At 28.8% G+C, this 15,760-nt stretch overlaps 2 protein-coding genes across 2 annotated transcripts; one reads left to right on the top strand and one right to left on the bottom strand.

Moving 5' to 3' along the window:
• The first annotated feature begins 665 nt into the window (after positions 1–665).
• LOC101507430 (F-box/kelch-repeat protein At1g22040-like) lies at positions 666–3,139 on the top strand. The gene is made up of 2 exons (XM_004485499.4): positions 666–946; positions 1,407–3,139. Exon 2 carries the CDS (start codon positions 1,419–1,421, stop codon positions 2,856–2,858), a length of 1,440 nt encoding a protein of 479 aa, XP_004485556.1. The 5' UTR covers positions 666–946; positions 1,407–1,418; the 3' UTR covers positions 2,859–3,139.
• A 649-nt stretch (positions 3,140–3,788) lies between these two features.
• LOC101507110 (aminotransferase ALD1, chloroplastic-like) lies at positions 3,789–10,256 on the bottom strand. Its single transcript, XM_004485497.4, has 10 exons — positions 10,046–10,256; positions 9,924–9,964; positions 9,743–9,810; positions 6,474–6,590; positions 6,161–6,223; positions 5,819–5,923; positions 5,627–5,677; positions 4,833–5,153; positions 4,392–4,598; positions 3,789–4,205 (listed from the first exon to the last, which is right to left on the bottom strand). Exons 1-10 carry the CDS (start codon positions 10,114–10,116, stop codon positions 3,900–3,902), a joined length of 1,350 nt encoding a protein of 449 aa, XP_004485554.1. The 5' UTR covers positions 10,117–10,256; the 3' UTR covers positions 3,789–3,899.
• Between the last annotated feature and the right edge of the window lie 5,504 nt (positions 10,257–15,760).

The raw sequence follows: 15,760 nt of genomic DNA, 5'->3' as shown, positions 1-15,760 counted from the left end.
ATTAAATTTATTTTTTGCAAAATTTATTTTTAAATCTTTTATCTTATTTATTTGTAATATTTTATATTGTTAATTTAGATCATCTATCTTATAAAAATGCACAAAATTATATTATTTTCTGGTTAAAGAAACTGATATTTATAAATAAATAAAAGTGAGGTGACAAGTTTAAGTAGAATTATAATTAATAACTTTTTAATATTTTTTTTAGAAATACAAAAACATCCCAAAATGGTTTTGTATATAGCTGTATCTTAGCATTTTTCAAAATAAAACAATATTCTAGAACAGAAAAAAAATTATTTACTTTTTAATAAAACATAAATTATTTTAAAAAAAATCAAATGTTATTCTCTCTATTTTTTTGTATATTTTTTGGAAATATTTTATTCATTTATATTTACTGTTTACAAAATTCAAAATAGTATTAATTATTAGTTTATCAAAATTATCCAGAACTAAATACTTCAAAGAGAGAAATGTGAAATAAGACAATAAATAATTAAGATATCACATATAAAATATAAATAATTTATTGAAAAATAATAAAAATTATTCTTTATTGTTTTAAATAACCTAAAAGTCTAGAAGTGACTCTGGTCAACCTAAAATTGACTGATAAAAAGGATCGAAGATAAAACAAAAGAAAAGAAGAATAGTATATGTATATGAAATGATTTGATGACATCCTCCTTTGTGGAAAAAGGGTGAGGTTGTTACAAAGAATAATAATATCTCATCTCATCTAATGGTTCTTTCTTTGTTTCTCTTTCGTCATATGAAAAAATGAACGGACCAGATGATTTCTCCATGGAATAAGCAAGCAAGCTACTACTGTTGCTCAACAACTTGTGTTCAGTTCACACACACACACACACGACACGAGGAATCTCTCTCCAACTGTTCCCCATCATTCCCACACCCATAATTCTCTTCTGTTTTTAAGGTTAGTTAGTTTTGGATTTTTTTTTTTTTTTAAATTTAATTTTCACGCTGTATCACTTTTTTTTTATGCATTGTTATGTTAATGAGAAATTGGCTATACTATGCTGCTCAATAATAATCAAGTATGCTTAATTAAAACTTTAACCAATTTAGATTCATGCAATGCTTCCACATGTTGATTCCTCTCAGATTATTGTTTCATATTCAGACTTGCAATTTATGTGTTTTTGTCTTCAGATATATATGCAAATTTCAAACCCTAATTTTCTGATAATTTCACAACACCAAATTTAGTTGTTTAGTGTTTTCAAATTAACCTTGGGTTTTCTTGATTTTTAATTTTAGTGTTTGGTCAAAGGTTTTTATTTTATGAATCTGCTATTTCAATTCATGACTGCAATTTCCTCTTGTATGGTGAGAGATGATTTAAAATGATTATGCTGTTGAACTTTATACCTCAGAAGCTTGATGTTATGGGGAATATACTCGGTCCCAATAATACAAAGGCTACTAGGAGGAGTGGTCCAAGTGAGGTTTTGCCCGGTGAAGCTTGCAAGAGGCAGAGGTTGTTGTCAACTTCTTATGAGGATAACTCAAGACTGATTCCTTCACTTCCAGATGAGATATCGTTTCAGATTCTAGCTAGGGTTCCTCGCATTTGTTATCTGAATCTCAAGTCGGTTTCTCGAGCTTGGAAAACGGCCCTTGTGAGTTCGGAACTATTTTGTTTGAGAAAAGAACTTGGAACATCAGAGGAGTGGTTATATATATTAACCAAACTCAATAATGATAAATTTTTATGGTATGCCTTAGACCCTCTTTCTGGTAGATGGCAAAGGTTACCTCCAATGCCAAATGTTTTCCCTGAAGATGAAGCGAAAAAGGGTTTGGCTGCCTTTCCCTGTCGAATGTGGAGCATGTTGGGTTCAAGTATCAGAATTGCTGATGTTATCATGAGCTGGCTTGGAAGGAAAGATGCTTTAGATCGGATGCCGTTCTGTGGTTGCTCCGTTGGGGCTGTTGATGGTTGCATCTATGCTTTAGGAGGATTTTCTAAAGCTTCTGCTATGAAATCTGTTTGGCGGTACAATCCTGTTAAAAACTCTTGGAGTGATGTTAGTCCAATGTCTGTTGGCAGAGCGTACAGCAAGACAGGTATATTGAACAATAAGCTTTATGTTGTTGGAGGGGTTACTAGGGGTCGTGGTGGATTGAATCCCCTTCAATCTGCAGAAGTATATGATCCACACACCGGTACGTGGTCCCAATTACCGAACATGCCTTTTGCAAAAGCTCAGGTGCTGCCAACTGCTTTTCTGGCGGACTTGCTCAAGCCTATTGCCACGGGAATGACTTCATACAGGGGAAGGTTGTTTGTTCCTCAGAGTTTGTATTGTTGGCCATTTTTTGTTGATGTTGGGGGAGAAGTTTATGATCCTGATATTAATTCTTGGCTTGAAATGCCCGTTGGTATGGGTGAAGGTTGGCCCGCAAGGCAAGCTGGAACAAAATTGAGTGTTATTGTCAATAATGATCTGTATGCACTAGATCCTTCGAGTTCTCTTGACTCTGCAAAGATTAAGGTATATGATGAGGAAGGTGATACTTGGAAAGTTGTTGCAGGAGATGTTCCTCTTCAAGATTTTGCTGATTCAGAATCTCCTTATCTTTTAGCTAGTTTACTTGGTAAACTCCATGTGATTACTAAAGATGCCGATCACAACATTGCAGTGTTGCAGGCTGACATGCACAGTGATTTAGCTTCCTCCCAGTCGTCGTCGTCATCACCAGATAGCTCATTCAGTGAACTTGCTGAATCATCAGCTGAATCAGAGACAGAAATTTGGAGGGTTTTTGCCTCGAGAAGTGGTAGATCTGCTGAGCTAGTTAGCTGTCAATCCCTTCAAGTTTGATTATTTGGAGCTAGAATCCTCTTGTGGTTCTGATTTCAGATCATTATGCCAGTATTGGCTGGTATCTGCGTGATCAATCCATTAGATGTAATTTCACATTTACTCATACACAGACAAATCAAAATTTTACAAATTAAGAATAACAAAACATGGTACATAATATCTGAATATTTTTCTAAATATTTCGTACATTTTACATTGACTTCATACAAATGTGTTTGGTCTTGTACCAATGTGACAGGAACTATCTTCATTAAATGGATGTTCAATTTATTCTGTTATGTTATATTTGCTCATTTTCTCCCTTCTGCATTATATACATGCCTTTGAATATTATATTTGTTCCAACTTGTACTTTTTCGCGATCTCTTTTACAGAGGTAAAGTTGGCAGAAACAGTCTCACAAGCCATTGACATGTCTGGTAGATATTTCATCTTATCTATCAGGCTCACTAAATTACCACTCACCCTTATAAATTTGAATATGTTATGCAATTTGTCATTTTAGGCATTGGATGTTAGGATAATTTGTTTTACAGAGAAACAAAATGAGAGAATTTCATCCTCAACTAACAAACATTAGCTAGCTTAATATCAAGCTCCCTAAACACCACTCACCCTGGCATTTGTCCTGTAACTTTCAGTTTTGACAGTGAAGGATTGAGTTCCACCTATTCACTGTACTACGAATACATAATATATTATGAATAGAAATAGAAAGTGTCAAAATATGTTAAAGTTTAACATCCCTCAAGTATAGGGATTCAGTTGAAAAAGAGTAATAGTAGGGATTTAATTATATATGAGTACTAATAGGATTTGGTTGTTTAGTAATCTAGTACATCAGATATATATATATATATATATATATATCTGATGTATTGCCAACATATTACAATTCAATAAATATATTTTTACTCTTATTCTTGACGGAAAGTATAGTTCATAATAGAATCCTCTCACTACTAGAAATAATGAAGGCTTAGATTTGCCATTTTGTTTATTTTATGTATAGATTATAAAACTGATAGAAGTAAAGCATTAGAGTTCCTTCTGATAGAGAAGGTTTTTGAGTCTCTTCGAGGCTTCAATGATAGAATCTCTCTGGCCAAAGGCACTAATTCTTATATACCCTTCACCACCTGGACCAAAACCACTGCCTGGCACAGTAATTATGTGTGTTTTCTCAAGAACTTCAGCAAAGACATTCCAAGAATTTGAGCCAGGAAAATGGACCCAAACATAGGGTGCATTTTTACCCCCATATACTATCAGACCAAGAGAGGTCAGAGCATTGACCAATATTCTTGCATTCTCCATGTAGTAGTCAACTAGGGACTGCAAAGCCTGAGAAATTTTCCAAAACATTATTAGGCAACAATCACACCAATGGCGGAACAGTTTCATAGAGTTCAAGGTAATCAAGATGCAATATTTTTCATTAGTCCAGGAACTAAACTTGAAATGAAATTATGAAAACACAAACAAGAATTTTGACAGGTTAAACAGATACTTTGGGAAGTAGAACCTTACATTGAGACCTTCTGGGGAAAGGCATGCTAGTCCCCCAGCCTGAGCTATCCTGGATGCTCCATTGAAGCAGGTACACATTATGCGGTTGAAATCATGCAAAACGGGAAAGCCGTTTGAATATAGCAGTTCTTCAGGGACCACTGTCCAACCAAGACGGACACCGGTGAAGCCGGCAAATTTTGAGAAGGAGGACACTTCAATTGCAACCTGAAAACATAATACGGAAATTAAGATATTATAAGCTTGTCTTTGTAGAGTATAGTGCATGCTAGAAACAAAACAAATGCCATGCAAAAATCTATGAGTAGATTTTGCTTATTCTCATTCAACCCACTGATTGGTTCATCAGAGACTTGTTATTTATTAACATTGATTTTATGTTCTGTTTGTACTCTAGACACCTAAAAATGGGACTTGTCTACATTAACAGGCAAGAAATACCTCTCTGGCTCCCGAAATTTCAAAGATTGATTTAGGACTATCATCAGTGATATAAGCAGAATATGCAGCGTCAAAGATAATGATGGATCCATTAACTTTGGCAAAATTCACAAGTTGCTCCAATTGCTTCCTTGTTGCTGCATGACCAGTAGGATTGTTAGGAGAACAAAAGAAAATTAGCTGTGGCCTTGAAGTGGTCTGCAGATCCGGGAAGAAGTCGGTTTGAGGTCTACATGTCAAGTATTCTATGTTTTCATATTTGCCAGCTCTATCTACAAACTTCCCAGCCTGACCAATTATGACACTCGAGTCTATGTATGCCTGCATCATAACAATTTATTACAACTAAAAATACTTTTTGCAAGCATGCATTCATTCATTCTGATTTCTGAGAGTACATTGAAACAGTACATGATATTATTGTGAAAAGATAGAAGCAGCAAGATGAAATACTTTATACAATGCAAATATAATCATAAATGCAATTAGAACAAAATTGCTTGGTCTATGGCAGTGTCTAGTTCTTCATAGTCCAATGCTGGTAAGCAAAACCAAACCTTGGGAAATTGATTTTTTTTTTTAATCAGAAATTTTAATTGAACATCATTTAACCACACATTGAACTGCAGTATCCACATGTATGAACCGTGCTTTCTTATAGGTGCAAGGCAGTCATTGCTTGTTAGTTTAGACTTTAGAGGGCTTAGTCCAAAGTAGTAGTTAACATCAAGATAATATAGATCATCATATTAAACTAGAATCAAGATAGATGGATTGTTGGGTTTTTTCAATACCGGAAAGGATGGATCCTGTACAGCTATCTTCAGATTGGGGCCCATAAGCAGCTGCATGTGTTAAGACAACAAATCAATGTCAGTAATTCATATTGGTCATAGGTAAAAAAGGTTACTAAGATGTAACCAGGAAGACTAATAAAGTAGAATACAAGAAACAAATGTGAATATGAAATAGTATTGGTTGAATACCTGGAGACGAGAAATATCACACTGTGCACCATCTGAAACAAAAACCTCAGAGGGCTTTATCCCTAGATCTTTGTAAAATGCATCAGCAATTGCCTTCCTCATAGCCTGCAAATGTAGTTTTGCCAAAACATACACATGTTACTTGAAAAAACATATCTTGAAAATGATCTACTATATCACAAATAAATGGATTAAGATTTAATTAAATACATAAGCTCTTTAAGAACTACTTGGAGCCAACATCATGCATCACAAGAGAAAAGTTTTTATATTTTATTTTTGGAGTCTTAATAAGAAGAAAAAAAGTGTATTGATGGTTGCTCAAAAATTGTCTCAAGATACCTTTTCACCTTGCTCAGGTCCATATCCTTTATAACCTTCTGCTGTTGAAAGGCCATGCACAAACTACAAAACACCATGAGTGCACGAAACATTAATGTTTAAACTTTGTACCTCTCATGTGAAAAGGAAAAGTGTTCTGTTTTTTTAGTAAGAATACCTTTATCCATTTCCTCAATGGCTAAACAAACAAAAAAAATCCATTTGTGCTAGTTAAAAAAATAATGATCATAAATACATACAATCATACTCATATAGAGTTTATATATTGGTTGATAAGTATTTTAAACAGAAATTAAGAAGCTTCATAACTTACATCAACCATGCTTGAGGTTACAATTTCTGGTAATGGTTTTGTAGTATCGCCAATTCCAAGGTCTATCACATTTGCATGCGGATACTTCTTTAAGTGAAGAAGCTCACGTCTTTCAATCTGATGCAATCATAGGATACTTTTAGCTTATAACACATACCATTATATCATTAAATTATAATATGTGTCATGTAACAAAGTCAATATCCAAGGCAGTAAATATTCTTCCACTAAAATCAATTGCGGTTATTTTAAATAGTTGAACTTTCGGTTCACACTTATTGTAACTTAAGTCAAAATTCGTAATCTCGCTGTCGATTAATAATATATAAATTTCATTGTAAATTTTAGATGAGATTGATGGTTCTTTTTTACTCTATCTACTTAGATAGAGGTATACCTCTTCTAATCTATTTTTTTTTATTAAAAAGAATTTTGACTAATAATTTGAATTTCCATTGTTGTGTGTTTATTTCAAGTCATGAAAAAGAATATGTGAGTATAATTTTTCTAGGAACAAGGGTGGGGTGACATAGACACGTATGTAAAGTTTACTTATATTGTTTGTGCAACTACTTTAAATTATAAATATGTAAAAATAAAAATAAAATGATGGAATCTTATTCTTGAGCATTTAAGAAAGAAAAACGTTTGGCACACATTTTAATATTTATAAGAAAATTGATAGTTATAATTTTTTTTTTAAAAAGTATATAAAATCTAATGGGAATCCGCATGATCTACGAGAATAATATTAAAAGTTATAAAAAGTTATGTTACTTCTGAAAACTTTTAGATTAAGAATAATTTTTTCTCTAGGAAGAACTGTATATATACTCACTCTCTATCATATGTTTCTAGAAATGATTTCTAGACTTAGCATCTTTGCTAAAATTAGTTTATAATTGATAGACATTAACGAATTAAAATGTTTGTTAAAATTAATGGTTTAATTAATTAAAAATATAAAATGGTATTTTTAATTAAAAATAAATTTAATGAAATAATGTTTAAAATATTTTAAAAGTAGTAATTTAAATGTTAATTTTTTATTAGTTTAAAATTTAACAATCTACTATTTTTTATTTTTTTATCTGTTTTATTTACTTTAAATCAAAATAAATAAATAAATTATTTACTTTAAAATATTAATTATTTTAATATTTAAACTACTTATAAATAATTTAAAATTATAATAAATAAATTATTTTAAAGTATTTAATTTAAATTATTATTTATTAAAGTTATTTTAAGCTTTAAATTATATAAATTATTTATTTTAAACTATAATAAATAAATTATAACGGATAAAAAAAGTTAAATTACAATAATATAAATAAAATTGAAAGAAAAATGATATTATATAAATTATAAACTCCAACTACTAGAATCAGTTTATAAAAAAAAACGCTATAAATCATAAACTTATAGACCAAAGTTACCAAAGATATGGATGACAACGAGTAGAGTTTGAGTATGGTACTATCTTACCCGTCCTTATACTTGCGATTTAATAAAATACTCATACTCGTGTTCGTACCTTATTGGGTATCAACGTTAATATATATATGTACCTTTATTCTTTGGATACCTAAATATCCATACTCATATCTATTATCCATATTTTAAATAAAATAGATAGATAAATAAATGATATAATTGTGATTAAATTTAAAAATTATTCAAATATCTTAAATCCAATCATAAAATATTAAAAACTAAAGTATTTTCTAACTCAAAATATTTTACAATACACATTCAAATATCCATAATAATACTTTATAAAGTTGTTAGTCATATGGCATAATTATTCGAGATCGGTAAAAAAATTTATAGGAAGTTGCAAGTATGATTATAAAGTCACGATTAATAAGACATAACTCTTAGTTATAAAGTCACAATTATTTACCGGTTCATCAAAATCAAATTGTTAAAAAGTTTGCAAACGTTTATTTTTCAATTATAAATATTGTAGTTGTTCAATGATATCAATATATGTTAAAACATAAAAGAAACCAATTAATTAAATTAAACACTAATATAATATAATAAAGATTTAAGCATGTCTTTGATCCTTGCAACTATAACATTTTTTATTTTAGTACTCATTAAGTTTTTTTGTTTGGTTTACATCCCTACAAGTATAATTTTATTTTTAAATAGTCATTCTGAAACACTAACACCATTAATATGTCTTTGGTCCCACCAAATGTTTGTGAGAATGTGTAATAGAAGTCCTCCTCCTCATTCAACACAACAACAACAACCTCTTCACTCCAAATCTTAATCCACAAAGACATCTTTAATTCAATCAAGAATTCTATCGGTGGCGTTAGGAAATCACCCATATTAAACGACAAGTTTTGTCGCTAAGACGATTTTATAGATTATTCGATAAAAAAGCTCCCCCTAATAATGAGAAGAAAATCAATGTTAAAAGGATCGAATTTCGTTAATGTGATTTGATGAGAGTGAAGAGTGGCAATGGTAAAACGAAGGTGAATAGTGGAGTTGTTGAAGATGAAATTATGATTGAAAATGGTGTAAAAGGGAAAAGGAAGCACAATGACAATGAAATAGTGGAAAGGTTGAGGAAGGAGGAAGTTGAAGGTGGAGTGAAAGGGGGAAAAAAATGCGGCGGTGAAATTGTGGAATGTTGACTCTTCATACAACTTATTTTACTGTAAAATTTAGTCTCCCATTTTTGAATGAACGTTTCAAAACGGTGTTAGAATTTTTATAATTGAACGGAAGAACGGTTTTAAAATAAAATATAAGGATGTGAATCAAAACAAAAACTTACGATGATCGAAATAAAAAAAAAGATGATAATTGCAAGGACCAAAGAACTATTTAAACCTATAATAAATGAATAATATGTTTATATAAATGCTAGTGCGTGGCGGAATGTTTATTATAATACCCGTACTAGCACCCATATGTTTAATTTTGCTGGTAATTATCGATACACGTGCCTATCACCGGATTTTTACACTACAAATCTAATTGGCATCCCTAACCAAGGAGATTGGTTTTTGTTTCCTTACCAAACACCTCCATAGTCCAGCTTTGAACTCTTGTTACCTTTTAACATTCCAAGAAAGAAACAAAAACATTATCTATTAATTAACTGATTCTCAAAATTTTAGTTTTTCATGATAGCAATGCATGTGAATTGGTTAAAAAGAAACTTAACAAATTCATCATAGCAATATTTGAAACAGATAAACAATAATAAAAAATAAAAATAATAAGTTGTTATTGAAGAACACCTCAGGAAATAAATAACCATGTTGCAGTTTCTCCATGTTTACATTCCGAGGCACCTCTGTGCAGTGTCCTGCATATTTTGACAATCATAAAGATAAGTCTATAACACCAATAAGAATGAAGAAAATGAATCCATAAAAAAAAAAAAAAATGAACCAAACAAATATAAGTTAATATACTTACCAATTGATCTCACTATATCATTCTTCAATGTGCATGAAATCCTGTAAGTAATAATATTTAGTTGTTGAAAGGAAAGAGAAAAAACATATTAACATTAATTATCCAATTTTGTTTTTAATTACCTGTTCATTAACATCTTAGGCAGCAAAGTATTAGGACTAAAATTAAAACTGCAATTTGATGTGTAGTACATTTTATGACTCTAATATTTGTTATAAAACCAGAGGATTATTTCTTTAAGGCTTTGTTTGGTTTTTATTTTAGATGAGTAGCAGCAATTGTGCTAGTAAGATCACAAAAACCAAATTTATAGAATTAGTAGTCAAGCCAATCCTCAAAGTAAAATAGGCCTAGATTCTCTCTCAAACTAATTAATACGGTCACAAATGTGAGTTCCCACATGTCAATTTTCAACAATTCATTTTCCACACCACCTAATTTCAAACTTTTCTCATCACATGTCTATTAGACATTTCAATTGTTTGGAAAAAATGAGTGAATATTATTTATTTTTGGTTTAAATATGTCATTGATTCTTGTAATTATAACATTTTTTATTTATTTTGGTATTCGTAAGTTTTTTTAATTTGATTTACATCTTTGTAAATATAGTTTCTATTTAAAATAATCATTCAGTCAAATTTATGTTACAAAAACACTAACACCGTTAATATGTTTTTGGTCCACCAAGTGTCTTTGATAATGTGTAAGAGAAATCCTTCTCCTCATTCAATACAACAACAACAATTTGAAATGCCTTACAATTGCATCATATTATTAAGAAGTACCAAAAACATCTTGTAATCCTCCAAAGCTTCGTATGAATGCTTCTTCCTCTTCAAATATTAGTGGCCTTACTTCGCAGAGTGATTTATAGCTTATACAATTTCTTTTTGTGTTCAAATGTCGCGTATGGGTCTCCATAGTGTCACGCCCTCCTCTCTGCTCTATTATTTTGGGAGACGGTTATATTTTTTAATTTAAGAGATATTTTATTACTATTTTTCTAAATTATTTTTTAACATTTTTTTGTTGTCAACAAAATATTTCTCAACATTAAATTAGTCAGCTGTGGGAATATTGCAGTAGAGAGGTCTATAGGTTGTTAAGTCATAAACATGAACATCTCGAGAAGACCACTACGGAGCTTTGGAGGATTAAAGATGTTTTTGGTACTTATTAATAATATGATGCAATTGTAAGGTACTTCATATTGTTGTTGTGTTGAATGAAGAGGAGGAATTCTCTTACACATTCTCACAAATACTTGGTGGGACCAAAAACATATTAATGATGTTAGTGTTTTTGTAAGATAAATTTGACGGAATGACTATTTTAAAATGAAACTATATTTGATGGGATGTAAACCAAACAAAACAACTTACGAGAACTAAAATAAAAAAATGTTATAATTGCAAGGACTAAAAACATATTTAAATCTTTATTTTTTAACTTCTTTAAACTTTCAGATTGATAATCTAATCTTCGATTGTTAATCTAAGTGAAATTGAATTCAAATATCTTAAACAAGATTTTAAATTCGAGTCTTGCAGATGAAAAAATATATTTTAAATTTTTAATTATTCAATCCAAACACACCATAAGAGAATTGGTGCTCAAAGGATTTGCAAGTTGTAATTAAATACTCCTCCTTGGTAGACAAAACTAATAAATATATACTTTTAATTTTTTTTAAACATTAACATTTGAGTCTTCATGGGTAAGGGTGAAAATAGACTATGTCGAGTTAAGCGTTGCTAAGCTTGAGTCTAATCTGTCAAAAAATTCAAAGCCTAAGTCTGACTTATGACATGTTATAAACTTAGTTTTTAGCCTAGATAACTTGATAGAAATCTGGTATGACTTGTTAGTTTACTTAAAACCTATTTCCTTTTAATATTTTTGAATAAGTAATGAAACATAGTTTACTTAAAACCTATTTCCTTTTAATATGTAAAATTAAGTTCTATTTTAATATTTAACATCACATTTTGAAGAATATGTCTTTACATACGTCCTACTTAAATTATATTTTATAATAATACATTTAAATATGTAAAAAATTAAATAAGCTTAATATGCATAAATTACTAAAAGTTAAATATATATAATAAAAAGATCAAAATTTAATATAATAATTATAATAGTAAAAAAATATTATATTTATTTAAATAGGTCGGTCTAATAGACTAATAGACGTAAAAGACTTATTATGTGGTCTGTAGACCTTAGAAAGTCTGATTTATTCTGAATTTGACGTAGGCTAAACCGTAAATCGTTGTCGGTGGATCTAGCCTATTTTCATCGCTATTCATGCGTATATAACATTTAATTCTACAATATATCATTTAATTCAACCATTGCATTAATTAAGCAATCCTACTATGTGCAAATTGAAAGTTAATATTGTTTCCTTTGTACGTAGTTCACAAATGGGAGGAAATACTTTCATATTTTGTGATCAAACCAATAATATAAATATATACTCCTTATCTCATTTAATTAACTACATTAAGAAGAGTAATTTTTTAAAAAATACTACATTAAGAAGGGGTGTATATATCATCATATCATGAATGCAGGATGTGACAGTAAACTTAAATGCTGAAGAAAAAATATTTTGTCAAAGAGACTAGAGAGAATATTCCCATATTTTTGGGTTTGAAAAGTCAAGCTTTAATCTCCTGATGTCTAGCCTCATGTTAAATGAATATGGAACATTAACTAATGTCGACATTAATAAAAGACAGAATAAGTGGAGTTAGATTAGGATAGTCTTTGCATTATGCAAAATTACAAATAACTATATGGATTGAAGATGCAATTGCAAACAAACAAGCATATTAGAAAATGACAAGCACTAATCAATGTGATCTTCCTAGTACCACTGAATCTGGACTCACATTTTTGCAACCGACTTTGATGTTATCCAAAAATAAAAATAGTATGTAGTTCTTTTTTATTTATATTTTTTTCTATAATTTAATATAATATTTCATACTAATAATAAAATAAATATGAATTAAAACTAATATATGTGTTTTAGTTCGGTTAATTCGGTTTTGGATTAGCAATAATAAATATTAAGTTTTTTTTATTTTTTTTTATCGATTTGTGATTTTCATTGTAACACCCTAATTCACAAATTAATACAAAAACATAATTGGAAAATCTTAACCTACTTTTGACCATTAAAATACAATAGCACAAAACAAAACTTCAGGGAAAGTGTGTAATAGTATAAGAAACTACATGGAAATTGAGCTTTTTCCATAAAAAAAATATTTTGAAAGGAAATAAGATATATGTGAACAGAAGGAAAAAACACGAGCTTGGTCTTAATTCAATTCCAATATTAATGTATCAAAATTTAACACCAACACTACTGGTTGTTGGGCACCCACACAAAAAACCATTAATTTAAATAAGTAATAATAATAATAATAAAAAAGTAAATATTAAAAGAATGGTGGACAAATAGAAGCCAAGAAACAAGCAAAATCAAAGAACAAGTCCTAGACGTTCACACTCAATATTATTGAGTGGTTTCAGTTTAAGACAATGCAGTTTCTTAAACAATTCAATATGTAAATTTAATGGTCAGCTGAAAAATAATATAAAAATGATTCCAAGTTGTCAACCAACTTATTTATTTATTTGTTTTGCTAGAATATTGTGAATTAAACCGATAGCAGTGCTAATGTAGAAGACATATATAAATTTCATTAATACTACAATAAAAATAAAAATAGTATAATAAAATTTAATGACAAAACAAATAATATGTGTCTTGAAGTACTAGTTTAATTGATAAATGTCGATATTGTTATATTGGATTAAATACATGTAAAAAACCACTTATATAAATAAAAAAGAGATAATAAAATAATTTAGAGGAGATAATTTCGATTAAAAAAATAGATCTTAAATCACCTCTCTAATAGACGAAGAGGAAGAAGAAACTAGATTATTTTTTTAAGAGGTGGGAGTGGAAGATGTCAATCTTCATATTGCTCTCAATCCGTAGAAGTCTTTCATTGATTTAATGAGAATAAAAAAAGACATTATAAAATAATATATCTAATGTGATTTTTTAATTTATTTTTGTCAATTCGGATATTGATACACCTATTCGCTCTTTGTAGACATCTATAAAAATTTAAAAATATATATTGAAGCAATGATAATCAATAAAAAAAAAACTAAAGATATTAAATTTGCAAAATTATTAGTTTTTAAAAAAATAAAAATAGATGGACAAATTAAGTTGAAGGAATGTTATATTTTGTTTTAGATTTTTATATTGAAAAAAACAGGTCAATTGAATATACACATATTTTTTCGTCAATTTAATTTTTTTTTTAAATAATATATTTTATTTAATTAAAATATATAAATAACAATGTCAAATCAAATGTGTATGTCAATGTTCGTGTTGTATGAGAATCTCTCCAAGAAATATATAGTCAATCAATAGTAGCCAAATTTTGGAAAGGGGTGGTTCCAAGTAATTCCAACTTCTTTAATAGTCAATCAACATCTCTAACATATGATTAAAGATAAAAATAAAATAAAATAAAATAATAAATAAAAGAGAAAGTGATATGATGAAAATAAAATATTAATGTAATAAAAAATTGAGTTTTAAAAAATTTGAAGTATCTAAATATAAGAGCTGTTTATATTCACCACATTTATTATTTATTTGTGATTGGAAGGAATAACTAGAGAGGGATAGTGCAAAAGAGGAGAGAAACTTTACATGAATTTCACGTGATTGGGAATAGCCAAGAAATTGAGACGAAAGACATAACCAACATAAGTTTGTCATCATGTCTCCAAAACAGCGAAATAATGATCGAGATATCAAGAATATTACATTTTCTTCTTGTGAATGATTTTTTTTTTGTCGTATGTATATAAAATAAAATGACGAAAACAATTTACATACATCGAATTTAAACTTCAAAAATAATATTCAATTTAATAATATTAATATTTATTAATTAAATTAAAATTTACAAATAAATGAATCGTCTTTTTGTTGAGTATTGATGATTCAACATTCAAGTAAATTAAAATAAAGTAAGTAATATTTTTTCTCTAAAAAAACACAGGTTTGTATTTGAATAAATAACTTAATTAAAAATTTATAGTATAAACAATTATTATGTAAGTGTTTATACTTCTTAAAGAAAACTATAAGTGTTTACATTTATAATGTCAAATTTATTTATATAAGTTATTTATCCAAATATTTAATTACCATTGATGTTCTTAACAAGCCTCAATGATTATATAAAAAAAAAAAAAGCTTCAATAATAATAAAATGCCAATTTCATCCTTTTAAACAAGGTTTATGATTGGCACAACATAAACATCCACACCAACAATCAAACCAAACATGATATTGCCTACTGCCTCAATCAATAATTACAATAAATGAAATATATTAATTGTTATCGACTTAATCCACTAAAATTCAATATAACAAAATAATGGACTTATCCTTTTCCATCTCACCAAAAATTTAATCCACTAAAATTATGATGCATTAATTTAACGCAGAGTTTCAGGTATTTGTCAAATTTAATATCAATTATTCAGTTACGTATTTAATTTAATGAAAAACTATGTGCCTGGTTTTTGGTTAGTTTTGTTAGAAATTGAAGTTTGGTGAAAGGCCTTGAAATTATGCCACATAAGCAACTGTTTAAGAGGATGCATGAGAGGTCTTGAATCAAACATTATTATTATTATTATTATTATTATTATTATTATTATTATTATTATTATTATTATTATTATTATTATTATTATTATTATTATTATTATT

This window comes from Cicer arietinum, chromosome 1 (assembly GCF_000331145.2).
Source record: "Cicer arietinum cultivar CDC Frontier isolate Library 1 chromosome 1, Cicar.CDCFrontier_v2.0, whole genome shotgun sequence".
In the NCBI taxonomy this organism is placed as follows: Eukaryota; Viridiplantae; Streptophyta; class Magnoliopsida; order Fabales; family Fabaceae; genus Cicer; species Cicer arietinum.
Note: the sequence above shows the minus strand (reverse complement) of the source record. Positions and strands in the feature narration are given on the sequence as shown.